Source organism: Nyctereutes procyonoides, unplaced genomic scaffold (genome assembly GCF_905146905.1).
Source record: "Nyctereutes procyonoides isolate TBG_1078 unplaced genomic scaffold, NYPRO_anot_genome, whole genome shotgun sequence".
Lineage (NCBI taxonomy): Eukaryota > Metazoa > Chordata > Mammalia > Carnivora > Canidae > Nyctereutes > Nyctereutes procyonoides.
In genome coordinates, this window is record NW_026575040.1 from 24,016,552 (window position 1) to 24,041,176 (window position 24,625).

The 24,625-nt window shown below is 35.5% G+C and overlaps 1 protein-coding gene across 1 annotated transcript in view; it reads left to right on the forward strand.

Moving 5' to 3' along the window:
- Nucleotides 1-20,647, forward strand: part of SPPL2A (signal peptide peptidase like 2A) — a 53,358-nt gene extending 32,711 nt beyond the window's left edge. The window contains exons 8-15 of the mRNA XM_055320035.1: nt 441-542; nt 1,699-1,780; nt 2,708-2,782; nt 7,072-7,128; nt 7,835-7,937; nt 10,142-10,219; nt 11,558-11,718; nt 20,346-20,647. Coding sequence (XP_055176010.1) covers nt 441-542; nt 1,699-1,780; nt 2,708-2,782; nt 7,072-7,128; nt 7,835-7,937; nt 10,142-10,219; nt 11,558-11,718; nt 20,346-20,420 — 733 coding nt within the window. The 3' untranslated portion in view covers nt 20,421-20,647. The remainder of the gene's footprint in view (nt 1-440; nt 543-1,698; nt 1,781-2,707; nt 2,783-7,071; nt 7,129-7,834; nt 7,938-10,141; nt 10,220-11,557; nt 11,719-20,345) is intronic.
- The last annotated feature ends 3,978 nt before the right edge of the window (nt 20,648-24,625 follow it).

Below are 24,625 nucleotides of genomic sequence, written 5' to 3' on the forward strand. Positions count from 1 at the left end.
TCCTATAATGTTGGTATTTGTAATTTGAAATAGAACAGGGGAAAGAAGTGGTATTTTATTTTATTTATTTATTTATTTTTAAGAAGTGGTATTTTAAACCTGTGTGATCCAATATACCTGTGACTATTAAAATTTAAATTAATTAAAATTAAATTTAAAAATTCAGTTCTTCAGTCTCAGCCACATTTCAGATGTTAAATAACTATATGGAGTTAGTGGCTACTGTGTTGGGCAGCATAGATATAGAACATTTTCATCATCACAGACAGTATGTCTGTGTCAAATATTCTTTGATGTATCATTTGTTGTACTTAAATCATGACTTTTAAATTGATATTTCAGTAGCTTTCTTATGACTATGGTTAACATTTGTCATTTCTCATGTTGAAGTGAACATTGTATTTCATCTACAGAGTAACTAATTTCAGTCTATTTTTTAGGTTTATGTTTCGTGGAAAAAGCATTGAAGTGAGACTTATTTTGCTCTCTGGACTATGCATAGCAGTAGCTGTTGTTTGGGCCGTATTTAGAAATGAAGATAGGTATGAGTACTCAGTGTATTTGCTTTTAGATTCAGGATACATTATTTTATATCTTGATTGATAATTATGCATTATGATTATTACAGATTTTTTTTCACTTTTATCCCGCAACACCATAGTCTTGAAACAAGCTAAATAAGTACTTATAAAGGAGATCTTGTGATAATGAATTTAAGGTCATAGAGACCAGAAAATATGTACTATGATTATTTAAACATTTAAGCTGAAATAGGCTTCAAAAATATACTTTTTAAAATTCATTTTTATTTAAAGATTTTATTTATTTATTGATGACACAGATTGAAAGAGAGGCAGAGACACAGGCAGAGGGAGAAGCAGGCTCCATGCAGAGAGCCCGATGTGTGGGACTCGATCCCGGGTCTCCAGGATCACACCCTGGGTGGAAGGCAGACAGACGCTCAACCGCTGAGCCACCCAGGTGTCCCAAAAATATACTTAATTATGATAAATCCACATTATGAAGTACAATGTAGCTGTAAAGGATGAAGAAGATCTCTAAATTGACAGGCAGTGATTTCCAGGATGTATTTTTAAGTGAAAAAAGAATATATAGAGTATTCTATCTTTTATGTAAGAAAGGAAATATACAAGTATCTGTCCATCTGCAGGCAGGATAACCAGAAAAAATTTTTTGACTTTTTAATGGTTTATTAATAAAATTTTTAAAGCTTAAAGCCACTCCTAGCCTAAAATTTGGAAATAAAGTTTATACAATTTTAGGCAGCTTCAGTTGATAATTATGCATATCACTTCCTGGTAGATTATGTTACATAGGTCTTGTTTCCTTTAGATCCAGCTATCGGGACATATGTTAAAACCAATATCTTTAGTTATGAACTAACTTTTTAAAAGAAACATAAGTTCAAAGATTAAAGTTAAGTATGTACTATATTCAATGTATGTTCTGAGGTAGCCTTTCACCTTTTCCTTAGTAGAGTAGTATTTATTATTCTAGTAGGATAGTAAATTAATAAATACAGAGAGTATGAGTTTTTTTGTCATTATAATTGCTGCTTAATAATCAAATAGTCAAATCCTAGCAATTGAATGATACTACTTTAGTGATCTATTTCTTTGAAAAGTCCCATTTAAGAATAACTACATAAACCAATAGAATAACTTCTTTTGATTTTAGGTGGGCTTGGATTTTGCAGGATATCTTGGGGATTGCTTTCTGTCTGAATTTAATTAAAACACTGAAGTTACCCAACTTCAAGGTAAAGTAGACTGCTTGGCTAGCTAAAATAATTTTTTCTTTTAAAACAACTTTATTCAAGTATAATTTACTTGTAACAAAATGCATCCATTTTAAGTGTACAGTTTATAGAAGTTTTACAAATGACTAACTTTGTAGCCACCATCCTGATCAATTATAGAAGACTTCTCATCACTTCAAAAGCTTTCTTCTGCCCTTTTGCAATTAGTCCCAATCACCAGGCCTAACCAACCACTGATTTGCTAGCTGAAATATTTTTTAATCATTTATATAATCTGCCAAATTCATAAAATCCTTTTTTTTTTTTAATTTTTATTTATTTGAGAGAGAGAGAGAGAGAGAGAGAGAGGCAGGCAGAGACATAGGCAGAGGGAGAAGCAGGCTCCATGCACTGGGAGCCCGATGTGGGATTCGATCCCGGGTCTCCAGGATTGCGCCCTGGGCTAAAGGCAGGCGCTAAACCACTGCGCCACCCAGGGATCCCTCATAAAATCCTTATAGACAAAATATCAACAAAGAACATTTCTTTGATTTAGTGATTCTTCCTGATGGACATTAAGGAGAACATGTGATGTAATGAGCACTGGATATTATATAAGACTAATGAATCACTGATCTCTACCTCTGAAACCATAATACATTATATATTAATTGAATTTAAATTTTAAAAATTAGAATAAAATTTTTTTAAAGGAAAAGAAAGTAAAGAATGGGATAAAGCAGATAAAATTGTTAATGTGACTTGTAGAATAAAACTATAAATAGTAATACTATTAAATGCCTTTAAAAAATAGTGTTCAAATGTAATTTCACAGGTTTATTTATACTTGCAAAGCAATATGAGCTCTTAATTTATTTATCTTTTTTTTTTATGATCTCTTAATTTAGATGGAAGTTTGACCTTTAAATTTTTTCTTTTTTTCAACAGTCATGTGTGATACTTCTAGGCCTTCTCCTCCTCTATGATGTGTTTTTTGTTTTCATAACACCATTCATCACAAAGGTATGATATTTTTGAAATCCATAAGAAACATGCTAGAAGAGAAGTTTAAACCTGCTCTTAGATTACTAATTTTCTAAGTGTTTACCATTAAGTGAGTGCTGATTCTCTTTTGAAAATTGTCATTGAAGTTGGCCTTTTCATAGAGGATTTTTTAAGCCTTTAAATCATTCTGCTAAATGAAAAATGTCTCCTGGCTGATCATGAGAGTATAAATTTTCTTCATACCCATTTTAAAGTAATTTTTCTTATTATAAAACAATAAAAATTTGCTATAGATAATATAAGCAGCAAAAAGAATGAAAATGCATCATTGCCACTTTGATTTCTGTACCCCTAGTTTGAGGCAGAAACTGCTCCACACCGAAGTCTGAAGACCTGAAGTGTAGCTCTGTAACTTTGTTATCCTAGCAAGTCACTCAGCACTTTGTGCTTCGAGTTCCTAATCCATCCTGTGAGGGAATATTGCTAGCATTCCAGCCTCTCTCTTCCATCAGTAGAATTCTCCTGGTTGGAACTGACAGAACCCAATCTAACCTTTCTATACCACAAAGGTCCCTTCTATCCAACCTCTGAATAGAGGCCAAGGTCGAGCTGGTCTCAGAAGAAACTAGACCCAGGGTGCATACTCTCTCTTTCCACTTCTGTCCATTTTGTTTGTTGCGCCAGACTGGCTTTTTCTATGATATTATAATCTTGGCAGCTGACAGCTCCCGATTCACCTATCCCCAGCTCTGCCACTAGCTTTTCCATAAAATGGTTATGCTGTTCCCAGAATAAGAGAGAGCTATTGGATGAGTGTGATAGTCCTTCATTATTTGCCCAGTTTTTCTACTTGTCCCTATTCCCATCTCTCTTTTTTTTTATTTAAGATTTTTATTTATTTATTCATGAGAGACAGAGAGAGAGAGAGAGAGAGGCAGAGACCCAGGCAGAGGGAGAAGCAGGCTCCATGCAGGGACTCAATCCCAGACTCCAGGATCACACCCTGAGCTGAAGGCAGACACTTAACTACTGAGCCACCCAGGCGCCCCCTATTCCCATTTCATGAGTATTTTATTGCTCAATTCTCCTGCTTTCCCCATACCATGTTGAGTCTCATTTTGTAACTTTATATCATCTCTCTATCCTTTGTCATTCTCAAGTATTCAGTATTTGATATTATAATCACTACATTTTTCCCATTAGTTCTTTTTTTTTTTTTTTTTTTTTTTTAAGATTTTATTTATTAGGGATCCCTGGGTGGCTCAGCGGTTTAGCTCCTGCCTTCAGCCCAGAGCGTGATCCTGGAGTTCCAGGATCGATTCCCTCATCGGGCTCCCTGTGTGGAGCCTGCTTCTCCCTCTGCCTGTGTCTCTGCCTCTCTCTCTCTCTCTCTGTCTCTCATGAATAAATAAATAAAATCTTTAAAAATAAAAATAAAAAATAAAGATTTTATTTATTAGATGGATGGGGGTGCGGAGAGAGCACAAGCAGGGGGTATTGGCAGGCAGAGGGAGAGAGAAGCAGCAGACTCCCTGCTGAGTGAAGAGTCCAACATGGGGTTCAATCCCAGGACCCCAGGATTGTGACCTGAGCCAAAGGCAGCTGCTTAACTGACAGAGCCGCCCAGGCCACTCCCATTTGTTATTTATCTCTTCTTTTGCCCCTACCATTTGTGAAATCATTGTAAAACTCTGCACTTTTAGTATTTGCTATAATGGCATAAACTTGGGGCACAAAGATGTGCCCCCTTAGGGAACTCAAATTAAAATGCAAGGGGCATCCCTGGGTGGCTCAGCAGTTTAGCGCCTGCCTTCGGCCCAGGGCGCGATCCTGGAGTCCCGGGATCGAGTCCCGCGTCGAGCTCCCGGCATGGAGCCTGCTTCTCCCTCCTCCTGTGTCTCTGCCTCTCTCTCTCTCTCTCTCTCTCTCTCTCTGTCTATCATAAATAAATAAATAAATAAATCTTTAAAAAAAATGTTGGTTAATGAAAGCTTTCTATCTAAAGCCATTCCAGCTTGTGTCAATTTGTTTGGATCCAAAAAAAAAAAAATGTTTCTGTAAGTCACTCCAAAGGGGTCTCATAATGAAAGTAAAGCATTTTCTATACAAAGTCATTCTCATAAGTCAGCAGATAGTCATGACATATGGCACATATATTACACAGGGCATGTAGATATGAACTGTAACTAAACCCTTTAAAATTTTTTTCCATTCAGGTTTTTTTGTTGTTAATTTTTTTTCAGAGAGAGAGAACAGAACAAGAATTGTAAGCAGGCTCTGTACTCAGGGCATGCTTAAGATCATGTCCTGAGCCAAAATCGAGTCAGATGCTTAACCAACTGAGCCACCCAGGTGCCCCTCCATTTTAAGACTCGTATCACTTTATAAATGCTAACTGTGTCTGTCAGCAAACTATTTACATTCCCTACACATAAAAAGTTTCAGATTTTTAAAGATAAAGGATAATAATAATAAAGATGCCTTCGAGGCCTCTTCTTCTCTGTCTAGAGAATTTTTCATCTTCTTTTTTTCCTATATTTGTTGCCACTGACTAGGAATGTGATTTCTAGTACTGTGATCTGGTAAAAAAGATTAGAAGTGCTCTTTGGAGTTCACCAGTGTAGATTTACTTTAACACCTTCTCAGTCTAGCTTGTTTTTATTAAGGTAACTTGCTTTAGTAAGTAACTCAAAATGAAAATCAAATATGTAATTTCTGATTTGGGTTTTTTTTAATTGAAAACTTTAAGGATTAAACATTGAACACGTTAAACATGTCTTTCAGCTCTGGTGTTAGCAGAGTCTTAACGAGTAAGCAGAGCAGGTGGCCACAAGAGTATAGGCAATAAGAACCTATATTCAAGGGTACCTGGGTGGTTCAGTCAGTTAACTGTCCAACTCTCAAAGAGTTGTGAGATCAAGCCCGGTTTTGAGCTCAACACTGGGCATGAAGCCTGCTTGGGATTCTCTCTCCCTCTCCCTCTCCCTCTGCTCCCCATCCCCCAGCCCCACTCTCAATCTCTCTCTGTAAACAAACAAAACCCACATATCTGTCTTCATTTCTTTTTTCCTTCCACTCCTGTAACTTGGTATAGTATATTGCAAATAGTAGTTGCTCAGATACCTGAATGTAGCAGAGAATGTCAGTGACAGCCTTCACATAAGTGTTTTAAATAACAATTAGAAAATGAACCAAATGAACTCTATCTGGAAATTAAATAAGATTTATGGGAGTTTGCTATAAGGACTTGTATTTAATATTAGTCTGTTTTCCTAAACTCCTGTGACTTAACCCTTCTGTAACCTGAAGCATAACATGAGGGAAATATTTCTGTAGCTAGAGATTATATCCTTTCTGCTCAGCTCAGATATCAGTGAAGTCCTTTTAAAAACACTAAAGTGATTTTTCCTATGCTCCCCACCCACATGGAAAATATTATAGTTACTTGATCAAATTCTCTTCAAATTCAGCATTTTTTTATATTCCCACTACCTGTTTGGTGATATATTCATTGTAACGTAAAGTATAGATGGGTGCTCATGCAGTCTTCATTTTGCTATATCAAAATGTTTCCCCTTCACAACAGTCTTATCTGTCAGGAACAAATTATTAAGGGACTCCTCACACAGCCCCCATAAAAAGACCTTAGCCAGACACAATGAAAATCAGCTAAGGTTAATGTTTTGATTGAGACCTAAAAGGCTGGCAGGGCCAAAACTGGACAGGAGACAGGCTATATAGAAGTTTCTCAAGTTCTTTAGGGCTGGGTCTTTGCAAGTGTGACTTCTTTGTTATTATGTGAATAGCCAGAAGGTCAAATGTATTTTTATTCAAATAAAGTTACCAGTATTTATTACAAATCTAAATACAAAAGATTTTAGTATTTCTTTTGTCTCTATTCACTGTTACTGCTAAAAATGACTAAGGACACAAGGTACATGACATAATGTGATTATAAGCACTTAAAATTTATAGTCTATTAAAAATGCTAGCTATTTGTTGTCAGTACAGATCAGTGCCCAGAGCTTCACTTGAATAATATGTGTGTGGTTTATCTGCTAGTTAATGATCATTGTTGAACTCTAATAGAATGAAGCATTGTGCTTGGTGGTGAATTTTGTTTTAGATGGCTTCAATTTCTGCTAAACTTTTTTTTTTTTTTTTTAAGGATAAAAGGCTGTCTACAGCCTGTTTTTCATTAGTTTACTGTAGGCCATTAGCCATAGGGTCAAATCATTCTTGAATACTGATAGATCATTCTCTTTAAATGATTGGACAATTTCTTTCATCTTCCTCCTCAATTTTAGAATGGCGAGAGTATCATGGTTGAACTTGCAGCTGGACCTTTTGGAAATAATGAAAAGGTAGGGATGGCAATTAAACAGAAATGGCCACCAATGTATATATGTGTGTCCAGTTAATAATTTTGCCTTCCCGTGTAATGCATTGGTCATATAGTGCATGTTAAGGTATTGTAAAACTTTATTTCTCACAAAATATAGCCCTTTTCTTAGTTATTCTAAATTATTAAATACCTATTGACTTGGGTTTCATCCTAGAATGATGGAAACTTGGTGGAAGCCACTGCTCAACCCTCAGCTCCCCATGAGAAAGTAAGGATTGTATTTCAGATATGTTCATTGGACTTTAAATCATACCCTCTGAGACAAGATTCTTCTTTGGGAGAAAGAAATCCAGATTTTAAAAAAGTATATGTATATATATATATATTTCAAGACCTGAGTCCTATTTTTGGTATAAAGACAAAAAAAAAAAAAAAAAAAAGAAAGAAAGAAAAGACAAAAAAAAAAGGTTAGATGTGGGGATACTGGATTAATACTGTTAACCCTCATGTGTGTTGGGTTTCATTTTTCCAAAACTGTATATCTATTTCTTTCAAGCTTTCTATGCATTCAGAGTATATATGTGTGTAATTTATGTTCTCTGATTTCAAGTTCTTCTAAAAATGTTAAAACAATTACTCTAATATCAATCCTTCCCTTTCTAAGAGATATGTGTAAAAATTTCTAAGAGATTAATTGGTGCCTTTTTTTTTTTCCATAATTACAGTTGCCAGTAGTCATCAGGGTGCCAAAGCTGGCCTATTTCTCAGTAATGAGTGTGTGCCTCATGCCAGTTTCAATACTGGGTTTTGGGGATATTATTGTACCAGGTAAGCAATTGTTTGTAACAATTTCAGTAAAATATACTGATGGTTTAAAATTGCCAAATGCTTAGTATCTATTAAAAGTTACTTGTTCTGTATTAACCATTTATGGTTATTGCTAGAGCTGGGATCAGTGACCAAAATAGAAAAAAAAGCATTTCAAGGGGTAGAAGATAAAGCCCAAATGGTAACAACCAAAGTCTATATCCCCTGGCTCATAAGTGTCTTAGAGAAAGCACCTAGGATCAGTTTGGCCTACTTGCCCAAGAAAGTATATAACAAAACCCTTTAAAAGTTGAATTTAATAATACCAAATATATTGCAGTTTCTATTACTTCTATTTTAAAATAATAGTTATGTGTTCAGAAAGGTGGTTTAGGGATACCAGGCAAGGTCATGATTAAGGGAAACATAATAGAACACTAGCTTGTAGGGCATTATAACACACACAAAATACAGCATATGGTGTATCTTCTCTGACAGCTGCATTATTCTCACTGGGCTACCTATACAATAAACTCAATCCCAGGCAAGGAATAATATAGCAGAGAAGTAATTACTAGTGTTTCTTAATCAGCTGAGAGTTTGTCCTTCACTCTCTCAGTACCAACTGCCTGTGAAGGGGTAAAAAGTATGGACTCTTCTGCATAAGCCCTTTCATTTACATAGTAAAGCCAGGTAGAGAGAAGCCAGCAGCTCTGCCTTGTGAGTTGGCGTGCAAAGTCCAGTGTAGCAACTCTCTTAGTTCATTTTCTAGGATAGATCACATGTTAGGCCACAGAGCAAATCTTACCAAATTTAAGAAAATTGAAATTATATATATACCAAAGTATATTTTCTGACCACAATGGTGTGAAACTAGAAATCAGTAACAGGAGGAAAACTGGAAAATTCACAAGTATGTAGAAATTACACAAAATAGTTTTGAAAAAACAACGCATCAAAGAAAATATTAAAAGAGAAATTTAAGGGTGTCTGGGTGGCTCAGTGGTTGAGCGTCTGCCTTCAGCTCAGGGCGTGATCTCGGGATCTGGGATTGAGTCCCACATTGGGCTCCTTGTGGGGAGCCTGCTTCTCCCTCTGCCTGTGTCTCTGCCTCTCTCTCTGTGTCTCTCAAAAATAAACAAATAAAATATTTTAAAAATAAATAAAAGAAATTTAAAAATATTTTAAGAAAAATGAAAAGAGAAACAACATTCCAAAATTTACAGGATGCAACAAAGGTGGTTTAAGAGGGAGGTTTATAGTGATAAGCACATACATCAAGAAAATAGAAATGCAGATAAGCAACCTAACTTTATTTTAATTTTTTTTAATTTATTCATGAGAGACACAAAGAGGGAGAGGCAGAGACACAGGCAGAGGGAGAAGCAGGCTTCATACAGGAAGCCCAATGTGGCACTCAGTTCCTGGACCCTGGGATCACACCCTGAGCCAAAGGCAGAGGCTCAACCGCTGAGGCACCCAGGCATCCCGTGACCTAACTTTGTATGTAAGAAATTGGTAAAAGAAGAACTAAGCCCAAAGTTAGCAGAAAGAGGGAAATAATAGAATACAGCAGAAATAGAGAACAGGAAAACAGTAGAAAAGATGAATAAGAGTTGATTTTTAAAAAAATTTTAGATAAACAAAAATGACAGACTTGCAGCTAGACTAACCAAGGAAAAAAGAGAAATCAATAAAATCATAAATGAAAGCTACAACTGATAACCACAGAAATATACAAAAATGTTCTCCATGTCATGGAATATTAAGCAGCTAATAAAACCATGTTTTAAAAGACTATTTAATGGTTTGGGAAAATGTTTAAAAATGGCATTAAGTTTTAAAAAAATAAGCATATGAAATTTTGTCCAGTATTTGAGGTACCTTAATGTACTCATAATGCAAAAAATAAATGTTAAGTACAATGGCAGCATGGCACTGCTGCCATTGTTAATAGTTGAATTCGTATTGCTGTTACTGTTTTTTTTTATTTTTATTTATTTATTTATGATAGAGAGAGAGAGAGAGAGAGACAGATAGACAGACAGGCAGAGGGAGAAGCAGGCTCCATGCACCGGGAGCCCAATGTGGGACTCGATCCCGGGTCTCCAGGATCGCGCCCTGGGTCAAAGGCAGGCGCCAAACCGCTGCGCCACCCAGGGATCCTGCTGTTACTGTTTTAAGAAAATAATATATTTGGTGGTTTTTTGTTTTTTGTTTTTTAGGTCTGTTGGTTGCATACTGTAGAAGATTTGATGTTCAGACTGGTTCTTCTTCTATATACTATGTTTCCGCCACAATTGGTAAATTTTTGTTTTGTCTTTCTATTATGTTGAATTGTTTATAGGAAAAGGTAGAGGCCTGAAAATAAGAAGTCCTGAAATTTAATTCTTCATCATTAATTAGTAAGATAAGTTTTTCCATCAAAAAGAAATAATACTTTTCTACCTATATCACAAGGTTTCTGAGGTTTAAAAATCTGTATGTAAAAGAAAATCATTAGGTTTCATATCTTAAGTGCTTTTAGAGCATCTAACACATAAGTAGTCCATAAATTGTATGATAATAGATTCAAATTTTCTTAAAATACTATATGAATAACAGTGTATTTATATAAATGAATTTATGGCACAATAACATCTCACTTGAGACAGCAGAGGTAATTGTCATTTAACCTTCTATTTGTCTCATTGAGAACAGAGAAGAACAGGAAGCAAGCCAAAAAATACTTTACTTCTAAACATAACAAACAGATATCTCAAAGTCCATACACCAATCTCTTTATTCTTAGGTGAGCAGCCTTCTTCAGAGCCATTTAGATACTGTTGTAGCAAGATTTTCAATTCCACAGTGGAGTTAAATGCAGTAAATTAAAAGTGCTCTACGCTAGCAGTAGAGAAGGGCATTTCTAGAAATAGGTACCTGACAACAAGAAAGAACAGCTAAGTGAGTGAAAAGATAAAAGAAAAAAATTATAAAGAAATAAGAAAAGCAGTTTGAGGCTATTAAGAATGGTACTGTACAAGGGCATTAATGTACTAAAGTCCAGCACCAGTCAGTGTGATAGAATAAAAGAACACTCAATGCAAAGGCAGATAAGAGGGCTCTCTGTTCACTGTGCTGTATAACTTCAGGCAGTTCACTTAACTTCCCTGGTCCTCCATTGCCTTGTCTATAAAATCAGGATTGTCTATAAAGACTGTACTAGCTCCAATATTCTGAGATCCTCTGTTTATGATGAGATGCTGAGTCATTAAGGAAAGATCAGATGATGTTTAGTATGCACTTGTTGAAGAATCCCAAGAAGTATATAATCAAAATGAGGAAGATTTTCAAAGCAATTTCTAGTGCCTACAGGTACAAATTTTAGTTATCTGAAATATGCAACAACTCATCATCCTTAACAGTGACAGATTAATGGAGACTTTCTTGAATTATATCTTTGTCAATAATTAATGATTAACCAGTTCCCAAACTTTAAAAAGCTATGAGGAATGTCTCTCCTACTTGCTGTCTTAGAAAAAAAGTCATAGGGCAGAAATGTCCTCAGAAATATTTGAAAACCACCACGTCAGTGAGGGGGTCAAAATCCAACTGTGGTAGCATGTAGAAATGACTGATAATTGGTGTTCTTTTTACAGCCTATGCTGTTGGCATGATACTTACATTTGTTGTTCTGGTGCTGATGAAAAAGGGGCAGCCTGCTCTCCTCTATTTAGTTCCTTGCACACTTGTTACTGCCTCAATTGTTGCTTGGAGACGTAAGGAAATGAAAAAGTTCTGGAAAGGTAGTGGCTATCAGGTACGTACTTCTATCTCAGTTACCAAGTTATGACGTAATTCAGTGACTAAAACATATAATGTGTTATTGGTTTCAGAGGTAGAGGTCAGTGATTCATCAGTCTTATATAACAACCAGTGCTCATTACATCAAGTGCTCTCCTTAATGCCCATACCCCAGTTACCCCAGCCCCCAACCCCCTCTCCTCCCGTGACCCTCAGTTTGTTTCCTATGATTAAGAGTGTCTTTTGATTTGTCTCTCTCTCTCTCTCATTTCATCTTGTTTTATTTTTTTTCTCTAGAATTTCCCCTCTGATCCTCTGTTTTGCTTCTTAAATTCCACATGAGTGAGATCATATGATACTTGTCTTTCTCTGATTGTCTGACTTATTTCATTTAGCACAATATCCCCTAGTTTCTATCCACATTGTTGCAAATGGCAAGATTTCATGTTTTTGATGGCAGAGTAGTATTCCATTGTATATATGAACCACATCTTCTTTATTCATCTGCCAGGGGACAACTGGGCTCTTTCCATGGTTTGGCTATTGTGGACATTGCTGCTATAAACATTGGGGTGCAGGTGCCCCTTCAGATCACTATGTTTGTATCTTTGGGGTAAATACCTAGTAGTGCAATTGCTAGGTCATAGAGTAGCTCTGTTTTCAACTTTTTGAGGAACTTCCATACTCCAAAACAACAGTTTCAACATGAGTTTTCAAATCCACACAAAACTAGACTTTATGAAAAATAAAACTTTTTTTTTTATTTTTAAAAATTTCTTTGACAGCACAAACACAAACAGAGGAGTGGCAGACAGAGGCAGAGGGAGAGGGAGAAGCAGGCTCCCCACTGAGCAGGGAGCCTGATGCAGGGCTCGATCCCAGGACCCTGGGATCATGACTTGAGCCCAAGGCAGACACTTAACTGACTGAGCCATCCAGGTGCCCTGAAAAATAAAAGTATTTTAAGTACTGAATTTTTGAGACTGACATTAGCTCTTTTACACAGTAAGAGTCTTGAGGTTTTGCAGATAAAGGATGTACTCTGTTCAGCACCTAACTGGGTCTAATTAAATTAAATAGGGTACTTATTTTAGGTTTAAATGAATCAAGATTTCCCTGGGACAGAAAATCAGATCTATTATGTTTGAGATTTTTTTTTTTTTCATTGAAGTTAAACCCCTTTCTTCTTTTCCTAAATGTTCTTGATATTCCAGTAAAGTTTGTTTCCATTGAAATTAAAGAGAGTTGGGAAACTAGCGTATTAAGGTCAGGGCCATAGCATTGATCCCTTCATGAGGCAGTTAGCTCTGCTTTGCCCTATTACAGCAAACTACCCTCCTCCATCTGCTCCCTACATGAACAAAAATAGAGGTACTTTGGGTGGATGGCTGTAATTCTGTTAGTAAACAGTTCAAAGTTCATCCATCTTGTAGTTGGTCTGTAGTATCATCTTTATTTAACGAGATGATTAACATAGTAAGTTAGACCACTATATTTAGAAGAACCACTGGTCTAGAATTCTTTAGGGTAAATCGTGTAATTCCTTTGAAATTTGGTTAAAAGAATACCTGCCCTGTCTACCTCACAATGCCATTGTCTCAGCTTACATTTATGCACAGAGAATTATGGCCACAAGGCCCTTAACTAAACTAGTAAGATAACTTGTAACTTTTACATGAAGAAGATACCCACGTAGAGGTTTTTTTAAAAAAATTTTTTTTTAAATTAAAGTATGTCCTACAACATATACTCTGCTTTTTAGCCTTTGAAAGTCACATTCCAAAAAATACTCTTCGTGATCATTTTCTTAAAATAGTTTTATATTTCTTCATTTAGCAAATGTTAATTGAGTAGTTCTCTGAGCCAGGTGCTATTTTAGGTGCTGTTGATAAAAGATGAACAAGTTAGAAACAGGCCTACTCTCATGGCCTCTTGAAAGTTAGAGTTTAGTGGAGGATGCAGATAGTCACTAACAAAGTACGATAAATATATTTATTAGTTATGGTAGGGTGCCATGAAAGCTAGCAGTAGGACACCCAGTGCTTATTGTTATTTAGAGTAGGCCATGCTCAGTGCAGAGCCCAACATGGGACTTGAACTCCCATTCTGAGATCAAGGCCTGAGCAGAGATTAAGAACCAGAGAAGCTTAACCAACTCAGCCAGCCAGGCACCCAGCATTTTACTTTTAAAATATGTGCTTATTAAAAGAAAAAAAAATGTGTTTATTAGGATGTTTGGGTGGTTCAGTTGGTTAAGCGTTGAACCAGTGATTTCTGGGCCAGTTGTGATCTCAGGGATTATGAGATCCAGCCCCCCTCTTGGGTTCTATTCTGGATGTAGAGCCTGCTTGAGAATCTTTCCCTCGCCCTCTCCCCCTCCCCCACTGCACACACACTCTCTCTCTCTTAAAAAAAGGGGGTATTAACAGAAGATTTTGAAAATGTAGAAAAATACAAGAAAATTAAGTCCACCTATATAATTCCACCACTGAGAGGTAGCCACTCTTAAGATTTGAGTTTTGAGTTCCTCTCTGTGCCTTCCTAGATAAATGGATAGATGGATAGTTGATACTGTACTTTAAAGAGTTCTCTGTATTGTCTTTTCATTACATTTGTGTTCTTTTTTTTTTTAAGATTTTATTTATTTAAGAGAAAGTGTGAGCATGAGCAGGGGAGAGGGGTAGAAGGAGAGGGAGGCGTGGACTCCCCACTGAGTGGGGAACCCAATAGGGGACTCTACCCCAGGACCCTGAGATCATGACCTGAGCTAAAGGCAGATACTTGAGCAACTGAGCCACTCAGGCACCCAGTGTTAGTTCATTTTTGAATTCCTTGTAAAAAATTATTTTAATGACTGCGAAATATTCTCATACACATATATTGTATTTAACGATCTCCTTTGACCAAGTAATTTCTCTTCAGGGTATTGTCCAGAAAGTGGTTAAAAATTTGGGCAAAATTGATGTGAAAAGATATTTGTTAAAGTACTTCTGATTATCCTTGTTTTAATGACTTATAGGTTAACATTATTATTGGCAATTAATGAACTAAAATTTTTACATATGCCCTAACCTTGTTTTTACTTTATTTTCCTTTTTGTGTTTTAATTACAAAGTAAGGCAGTATACATTCTTTAAACAAATAATACAGAAGTCTAAAGTAAACATAGAAGGTCATTTTCTAACTATTCCACATACCCCCACCTCCTTTTAGGGGCACTAACTTTATTTATTTATTCTTTAAGATTTTATTTATTTATTCATGAGAGACACGGAGACATAGGCAGAGGGAGAAGCAGGCTCTCCGTAGGTAACCTGACACAAGACTTGATCCCTGAACCCAGGGATCACAACCTGAGCGGAAGGCTCAACCACTGAGCCACCCCGGCGTCCCTAGGGGCAACTACTTTAAACAGTTTGTGTGGAGATCTTTTCATTGACAATTCCTGCTATAAAATATTTAAAGATGTTGTATACATAAAGTACTAACATTGTGTTTCATTGGAAATATCCAAAGTTCATTTTCTCTCTGGTTTGTAATTGTACCTTTTGTCCAATCCTTATGATGTCTATTGAGCAGAAAGAGGATGGTAGATAAGGAAGGAATTCAACTAAGAGATGCATTTATATTCCCTATGAACAAATGCTCTGTCCTGGACCATTCAAGTTTCATTCTTAAAAATCATAATCTTGAGGGGTGTCTGGGTAGCTCAGTCAGTTGAGTGTCCAACTCCTGGTTTCTGCTCATGTCATGATCTTGCCGTTGTGAGATTAAGCCCTGCATTGGGCTCCGTGCTTAGTGCAGAGTCTGCTTCAGATTCATATTCTCTCTCTCCCTCCCTCCCTCTCTCCCCCTCTCCCTCTTTCCTCCCTTCTCCCTGTTCACACACACCCACTCTCTCTCAAATAAATCTAAAAAAAAATCATCATCTTGAAAAAAAATTATGATTCTCGGATGTCGAGGTGGCTCAGCGGTTGAGTGTTTGCCTTCAGCTCAGGGCGTGATCCCGGAGTACCGGGATCAAGTGCCACATCGGGCTCCCTGCATGGAGCCTGCTTCTCCCTCTGCCTGTGTCTCTGCCTCTATGTGTATCTCATGAATAAATAAAATCTTTAAAAAATATATTATGATTCTGCTTCACAACAGCTACCTATAAAGGGGAGAATTGTTGCAGCTGGTCACAAAGCAGTAGTAAATAGCCCCAGCAGGGCAGACTCCATGGCCTTAACCACAGGATGTAGAAGCCAAATAAGGCAATTGATGATAGGGAAATCCATTTTAAAATACTTAAAAAGTTAAGACAACTTTGGTTATATGCTTCTCACTTTTGTAGTGTCATAATTTTATTAAATAAGGGCAGTCAGAATATAAAATAACACATAGTAATAAAAAGCGTGGAGTCTGGTGCCAGACTGCCTATGTTTGAACTCTGGTTTTGTTAATTATTAGCCACATGACCTTAGGCAAGTTACTTAGCCTCTTGGTGCCTCAGTTTCCTCTAATGTAAAAAGGAAAAATGATCATCCTACTTCAGGGGGTTATTGTAAAATATGCAAATTGCCTAGAGTAGTGCTTGACACATAAACACTGTGCATTTGCTATCATAGGAATCGGGGTTTTTCATTTTGATTTATTTGTTGGCTTGGTGGTTATTTTTCAGTTCACTGAACTAGAATACCATTTTTCCGGTTTGAATGTTAAAACTTGAGGTCTTTATTAAATCTGGTTCTTTTAACTTACTTGCAAAATGATTTGATAGCCATCACAAGCCTCAGAGGAAAAAGAAAACCTGTTAAATGTAGCCATTTTCCCACTGTACACTAGATTTTAAAAGATGAAGAACAGATACGTGCTGAAATTTTAGGCAAGCTAGTTGCAGAATATTATAAACTGCTGCCAGGAGAGAATCTTTTTTTTTTTTTTTTTTTTAAGCTAGCATTTTCGGAAGTTATAGCATGTAATGCCCTCACAAAATTTATTCCCCTGTAACTGTGAAAAAAGAAATCTCTCATTGCTTTTTTCCAACCTTTAAAGTCAAAATTAATTTAGCTTGAACGTTACTATTTGTGAGAGACAGCGACAGTACATTAAAGGCTTTGGAAACAGTTCTGGCAAGTCTAAGACTCTTCTCCTCATCCATTAAATCAGGTTGGATCTACAGGCAGATAGGAGAATCTATAATTCATAGTGGTGGGTTACCCCAGGGCTTGGTAGGGCAGGTGGATGAGATCGGGTAAGGCCAGGCAAAGACTTTGAAAGTACAACTAGGAACCTCAACAAGCCTGATAAAACGGGAGACTAGGTATCAACCTAGTATAAGGTCAGCCCTGAAGCCAGCCCTCAGGCAGTTCCTGCTTCGTCTCTCAGGCTAATAGTGTCATTACCTTTTCCCTCCTTTCCCCTGCTTCCATTGTGTTCAGAGCATTGCCTTACTGTTTCCAGACTATCCTTTATATTATTCCCAATTCAGAATCTTCCTTCTCCAAGTGGATATCCAAGAATTCTCTAGTTGAAATTAGGTTCACCTTTCCCCATAATTTTTGTGGACTTTGTACTTTCAATACTTATTAACATCTGCCTTATATTTTAGATATTTGTGTATGCCTCCCTCAGTAAGTTATTATCTTCTAGGTATTAGGAACCTATACTGCTGATAACAGGGTTTTATATATTATAAATTCTCAGTTAATGTTAACTTATATATTATTTATTAGCTGAATAAAACTCAATGTTAAAATTTTTTATGCAAGCAACTATAATGTCTGTTCAGTCCTTAATCCACTGACTTTTAGTCACTTTTGCGTGTATGTGTGTAAGCTTGTGTTTTAGCAGCCCTCATAAAATTACCAAAAGTATTGTAAGGTTTATAAAAATGAGGCACTTTTAAAGCGTTAAACTAGACTTGTGTCTTCACAGCCTTTCTATATAATCATTTATTTTGCAAGTGCCAAAAGTTTTTGCTACTATTTGACATAATCAAATATAAAACAGGTAATATAAAATAAGCCAGAATCTAAGGTGATGGCACACTTGTTTATGATGTTAATCATTTGGTTCATTCCAATGCCTGGTATTAGAGTTGGTGCAAGAATAGTGGTGGTAAAAAGCAGGCCTTTGCACTGGAGACTTTTTAAATGTCATGGTTCGCCCTGATGGCCTTTTTATGCTTTTCTCAAAGGGAAAATTATACCCCATTTGTTGGCTGAAATCAGAGACTTCATGGAAGTACTTTTTGTTTTTTATTTAGAGTCAGCCCTTTCCATCAATTTCTCTGATCAAAATAAGATTTATTTATTTGATACAGAGCAAGAGAGCACAAGCAGGGGGAATGGCAGGAAGAGGGAGAAGCAGGCTCCCCACTGAGCAGGGAAGCCCAATGTAAGGACTCAATCTCAGAACTCTGGGATCATGGACTTAGCCGAAGGCACTTAACCCACTCAGCCACCCACGCACCCCCTAATTTGGAAATCTTAATTGTATATTATTTTCCTTTTTTTTTAAGATTTATTTATTTATTTATTCATGATAGACACAGAGAGAGAGAGAGGCAGAGACATAGGCAGAGGGAGAAGCACGCTCCATGCCCGGAGCCCGATGTGGGACTCGATCCCGGGACTCCAGGATCGCGCCCTGGGCCAAAGGCAGGCACCAAACCGCTGAGCCACCCAGGGATCCCCTGTATATTATTTTCTGTAACTTAGAGCCACTTAACACTCTTACTTGCTATAAACTTTTTTTCTGGAATGGTTCAAGAGCTATTGTACTCAGTTTCATTTGATTCTACCCAAAGTTTTAAGTTCTGATTAGTGTAAAATAAATCAAGGTGTTTCTTCTCTAGAGAGAAAAATCAAGCAGTGACCTAATTACTTTGGCATAAAGAACAACTAAAACACATCATCATTTTAGAAAAATGTTGTTGTTCTTTCTGATCCTAAATCAATGGAGTTAGATTTATGCAACAACCTCCAATGAGTTATTTTACTCTGGATAGAAAGTAAATGTTCAGTTTGTTGATATCCAGTAAACAGTGGATTTGTCTCTGTTAAATGTCACTAGTGCTTCTAATTATTTTTAGAAATCACAAGCTGTAACTGACAAGTCAGAATACAGAGATACTTAGAACAACGGTCTTTAGTATCAACAACTCTGTAGTTACCCTCCTTTAATGAGAGTTTTATTAGAGTGTTTCTGGAGATTGGTTCACTTATAAATAAGCAGAACTCTCAGTAAATGCTAGGCAATCTGACCCAATTTCAGAAGACATCTTTCCAAACTGAACTTGCTTATTTACAAATATTATGAAAAACTATACCAATTTTGCCAGTTAATTTTACTATCTATATTAGTTTTTGTTATGTTTTTAAAAACCTATTTCAAGGTTGTGCTTTTTGTTTCTATATTGCTTTTATTGAAAAGTCAAAAGAGAAAAGTAAGTACAGAATACAGATGTTTACTTCTTAATAAGCCGATTTTGAAAGTTTTTTTAATGAATACATTTTATTTATAAATATATAATATATAGATAGTTAGGAATTAAAGTGCCAGTGAGGTACCTGAGGATTAGGAAAGAAGAGATACATGATAACTTAGGGAGTATAGGCTGTGAATTCAGTAGGGTACAGTTGCCAGGGTAAGCAGGTCTTGGGGAAGGAAGAGGCTTTCCCCACCATCCTGCCGAGACTGCCTCCATTCTCTCTCCTCACAGCTCCAACCTCTCACATCCCAAACTTCTTTTTTTTTTTTTTTAATTTTTTTTTTAAAGATTTTATTTATTCATGAGAGACACACACACAGAGAGAAAGAGGCAGACACAGGCAGAGGGAGAAGCAGGCTCCATGCAGAGAGCCCGATACTGGACTCGATCCTGGGTCTCCAGGATCACACCCTGGGCCAAAGGCAGCACTAAACCGCTGAGCCACCCGGGCTGCCCCAAACTTCTAAATTACTAGAAGAAAAAGGACCTAAATATATCTTACATGCTTTTCCTTTCTTTCCCTTATTTAAATTGTGACTAAAATCAACTCTTCAACAACTTCATCTTATGTTTCATGTGGTAAAGTGATGATAAATATATTACCTGTCTCAATTGGGCTTTTTTTCCCCCTTGAAGTGCTATAAACATGTAACTCTTTATCTAGGGGGTATCTTTGGCAAATACAGGACCTCAGAACTAATTTTCTGGAGACCCGAGATGACTCGCAGAGTACTGGCAGGTTTGGGCTTTATAAGCTATCTCCATTTTTTGAGACAATTGTCAGCTGAAAGCCTCAGCTCATGTTGTGTTCTTCTTGTCTGGCAAGGTCAGAGACCCCATTTGGGAATGATTCCACTGTCTGCTTCCTTTTCCAAAAAACACTAAAGCTTTTAGAATCACTTTACAAAAATAGGAACGTTTATCTTGCTGGTCTTTCTTCTAATTGTGGATAAAGAAGAGAAAATGTGCATCACAGTACTGAAAATATTGGAGAGAGGGAGAGAGAGAAGCAGACTCCCCACTGAGGAGGGAGCTAGATGAGGGCCACCCAGGTACTCCCTTCCTGTCTTTTTTTTTTTTTAAAAAGTGGAAATCCTTTAGCCAAATTAGTGAATCATTGAGGGCAAGTTGAAATTTTGCATTTCCTAACATTTTTTATTTATGCCTAGGTGATGGACCATCTGGACTATGCAACAAATGAAGAAAACCCTGTGACTGCTGGTGAACAGATTGTTCAACAATAATATTATGTAGACCTGCAATAATGTCAGTTGATTTTCTACAAATAGAGTTTGACTTTTTAAATTGACTTTTGAATTGACAATCTAAACAAATCTTCAATGATATGCTTGCAAATATATATTTTTTAAGGTCTGGTACTGACAATTACATCAAATAATTGAAACACATTTGCTTTTAACTATGTTAAAGTTGTGCCTTCACGTTAAATAAAAGCATATAGTCTGTGTAATTTTGAAGATCTATAATATACAGTATATTTTTCTAAAAAACTGTCCTGACCCACCCCTGTACTTTCTTACTGAAATGTTTCTTTTAACTCCTAATAACAGATAAAAGTATTTCTGTCAAAGTGAGTTTCTGAACAGATTTTCTGTCAAGAGTTATGCAAATTTTTGCTCTGTAGAAATAACCATTTAAGACCATATTAGAAGGTAGTTCAATGATGAAATTTTGGACCTTTTTCACTGCAGAGGTTAAAAAACTATAATTTGGGAAAATATTTAAATGCATATTTTTGTAGCATAAGTTTTTTTTAAAGTACCAATCTTTTATAAACTTGAAAATCTAAATTACTTTAGTCTGCATATGTATTATATTAAAATAGTTTTTCAGATATAAAGAAACATAATATATAGAACTAGTCATTAAAAAGACACAGAACTGAAATCGATAGTTTTCCAGTGGTCTGTTTTTCTTGAAGAGGTAGCTTAAATTTCTATATTAACATTTAGTTTTACCATGGTATTTCTTATCTCTAAAGTTTGGTTCTGTTGATGTTAAGGCTTGAAATTTTGTAAAATGTGTTTTTTTATCAACTTAAATATTAATACATGTGGTGCACTGTATGAGTATAGTGTCCCTAACAGACTCCCCATACCCCCTCAGTCACCTTTTTTTTTTCCCCTAATTCCCACTCCTTTCCCCCATAGGAAACCAATGTTAATCTTTTAATATTTTAATGGAGGATGGTTTACTAATATACAAAGTGTGCTTTAGAGGAAAGAATTGGAGACAAAAGACAGGAGACTGTCAATTTAATGACAATAAAAGAATTTGAGTAAATTATCTTAGCTCAAAAAACCGTGGCATCTCAGTTTTCAGATCTGCAAAATGAGTAAGTTAGACAAATTAATTACTCTGGTACCTTCCAACTTGAAAAGTAGCTTTCTCATTCTTTGCTGAATCTCAGCATGGCCTTGAACATTATCCTGGGAGTCAGAGGTCAGAGTATCTGTCTACTGTCTTTTATTTTTAAAAAATTCCCAAATGATGAGTGATTGCAATAGCAGGATTTTGCATTTCTCTGTAAGTAATGTATAAGATTGTGAACAAGTCTATGATCTTTCATTCTAAGGCCATTTCAGCTGATTAAAAGATAAAGCTACTGCCTTTTAAAATGGATCAGATCTTTGATGTTTGAAATAAATGTAATCTTTGATGGAGTTAGATGCTTTTGTTGAATTAACTTTTGCTGCTGAATAAATTGTAGATAGAGAAGCTCCCTGACAGACAGTCCCTCTTTACACTTAGTATGCTTATGGGTCCTTCAGTTTATGGCAACATGACGGGTCAGTATCTGCCAAGTAAGAGTTAATCTTAATTTTGTCTCCATAATATCAAGTTTGAACTTTTTCCAAAGAATCTAATTTATTTGGCAGACTCTGATAGAACAGATTAAGTGCCATTTTAAAACTCCAACTCTATTTTCATTTATAATATCAATAAAATGTTTGCCAAAATACAGCTTTTTTAGTAAGATTATCTGTACTCATCCCAACTTTATGATATTTAAGAGCCTTAACCACATTTTATGAAGAACATTAAAGAAAATTTTATATCTTTGATTACAAATTCTACTTTATCCAACCATAAGTTACCAGAGGTAAAACTGTTCTAGTTTGCTATTGAGATCCTATCTATTAAATGAAAATAAGAAACAAAACGTGAAATTCCACAAGTTTCTCCATTCACAATGTCAACTTTATTTGTATTCAAAGAATCCTTCTAGCAACGTAGTTGAAAAGAAAATATTTTGAGAAATTACAGTCCAGAAATATTTTATTTTAGAAATCAAAATAAAGGGTGGGGAGATGAAAGTTTGGCATTAAAAGGCTATGTCATTTCTCCTCCTCTCATCCTCCCACCACCTGTAACTTTAAGGGGAAGAGAGTTATTTTTTTCCTAAACATGTCTTTAAAACAGTGAGATATATAGTATCATTACTTACTGGAAAAAAATAATGTACTACTTTTTAGAAATTCTCTCTGAACATTTTGTAGCTTATCAAACAGAACTAAATATCTCAAATTGCAATGTAAGTGATTTTTCCTTCAGTTTAGGTCAGCAGAGATAAATATGAAGTTTGGGGTGAAAGACCTTGATATTCTAATATGCTATATTTTCTTCTAGCTTGTTGATTTTTTTTTAGGTTAGCAGTACCTTAGTAGAATCTGTGATTGACTTTTGAAGGAAGAGAATTTTAGCCCATCTGCTGTTGGCATTTTTAGATTTTAATTTAGTGTCCACAGAGGTTTTGGTGAAATGGTACATTTATAATAAATACAAATGAGCTTTCCAGTTTTCCTTTGCTCTTCCAGTTTCTGCCGTAGGTAAGCAAAGATTATTTCTACATTTGACTAAAAAATATTTGAGCCAATTCTATTTAAGCTTGGTTTCTAGAACTTCAACCTGATCTCAGCCAATGAGATTTCAAAAACACGAGCTGCATTTCAGACAGTGGAATGCACTAGTTTGAAAGGGTTAGTGTTTTCCTGTTAATAAGGAAAAAGGTTGAATGATGCCAAATAACCAATTCTGCAGTTTAAAGTTTTTATTTTCAGTGCTCTCTTTACCTCAGAGGACAATTCTAAGGGGAGGTGGGGAAGGTAATGTGAATAAAATCAAAATACTGACTATAAATCACTTTTTGCTTCCTGGAAGAAAGATACTCTGTAAATTCAAGTGACCTGAATCAAGTTATCCAACCTTTTAGAATTGGAAAAGAAATTGTGTAGTACTCATGGTTTGGGTTACTGAAATTTCAGAGTAAAAAAAATGATTGATAAAGGAATATACAACCGTATTATAGTGAACACCATATATGTAAATTAACTTGTTTAATGTTGCCATAGTTAAGGACAGGTTTGCATCTATGAAAATGTTCATTGGCGGGAAAATTATTTTTAGACTAAAGTTTTAGAATAGTCCTGCATTATTGGCATTTGAGGCAACTAAGAGAAAAAAAAATGTAGAATATTTAATGTCGTCATGTTTCTTCTATTAGGCATAAAAAATATTGTAAACTTCTATTCCTTTGGGATATGGATTTTTTTTTTTAAATATCTAAAGTTTATCTGGTTAACCTGCAGAATTTCCAGTAGGACAAATCAGTGTAAAGTTTTTGCCTATTTTATACCTTCTGTTGTATTTTGTTCAAATGAGAACCTTTTTAAAAACACATATGATTGAATTTTTACTTCTTAGATTATGGTTCAAGTGTGGAATTCTTTTTTTTTTTAACACTTTGATATGTGAGTTGATATAAATTAATAGTTTTATAACACTACTAGGCTTTATTTTTTTTTATGGAACATGATTTAAAATTTAAAATTTTTTGAAGTGTTAATTTAGCAATGCTTTAAAAGTTCATTATGAAAAAAGTTCATTATGTGCCAATACTGATAAGAAAAACAATTTTTTTAATGTATTGAATTCACTATGGTATTCAATAAATTATATTTTAAAATAAAATTTGAATTTGTTTTATTTTTAATGGTAAAAAATAATTGAAAATGAACTAAAAGTATACTAGATCATATTCACATAAAGTATAAATGGTAATAATCCTTAGCAAAATCATGTAGCTATTTAAGTCTGACAGATTATCCATAAAACCTAGGTTCCGTAAGTGTCGTTTACTGGAAATTTATACTGATACATTATACTCTTTCATAAATATTGAATTAATGTATGCATGGGCTTTTCTTTAAGCAAGAAATGTTACCTGTTAAAATGAACATTCCTGGCATTTGCAACTTTGCTGATATTCTTTTCACAATGTTTTTTCACAAATTATTAAGGACCCTGTTGCCATTGTACTGCCCTTTTATTTTTTTTATTTTTATTTATTTTTTTGTGCTGCCCTTTTAACAAGCTTTACATGTCATCTTTTTCATTCTAAAATCTGAGACCCAGTATATCAGACTCA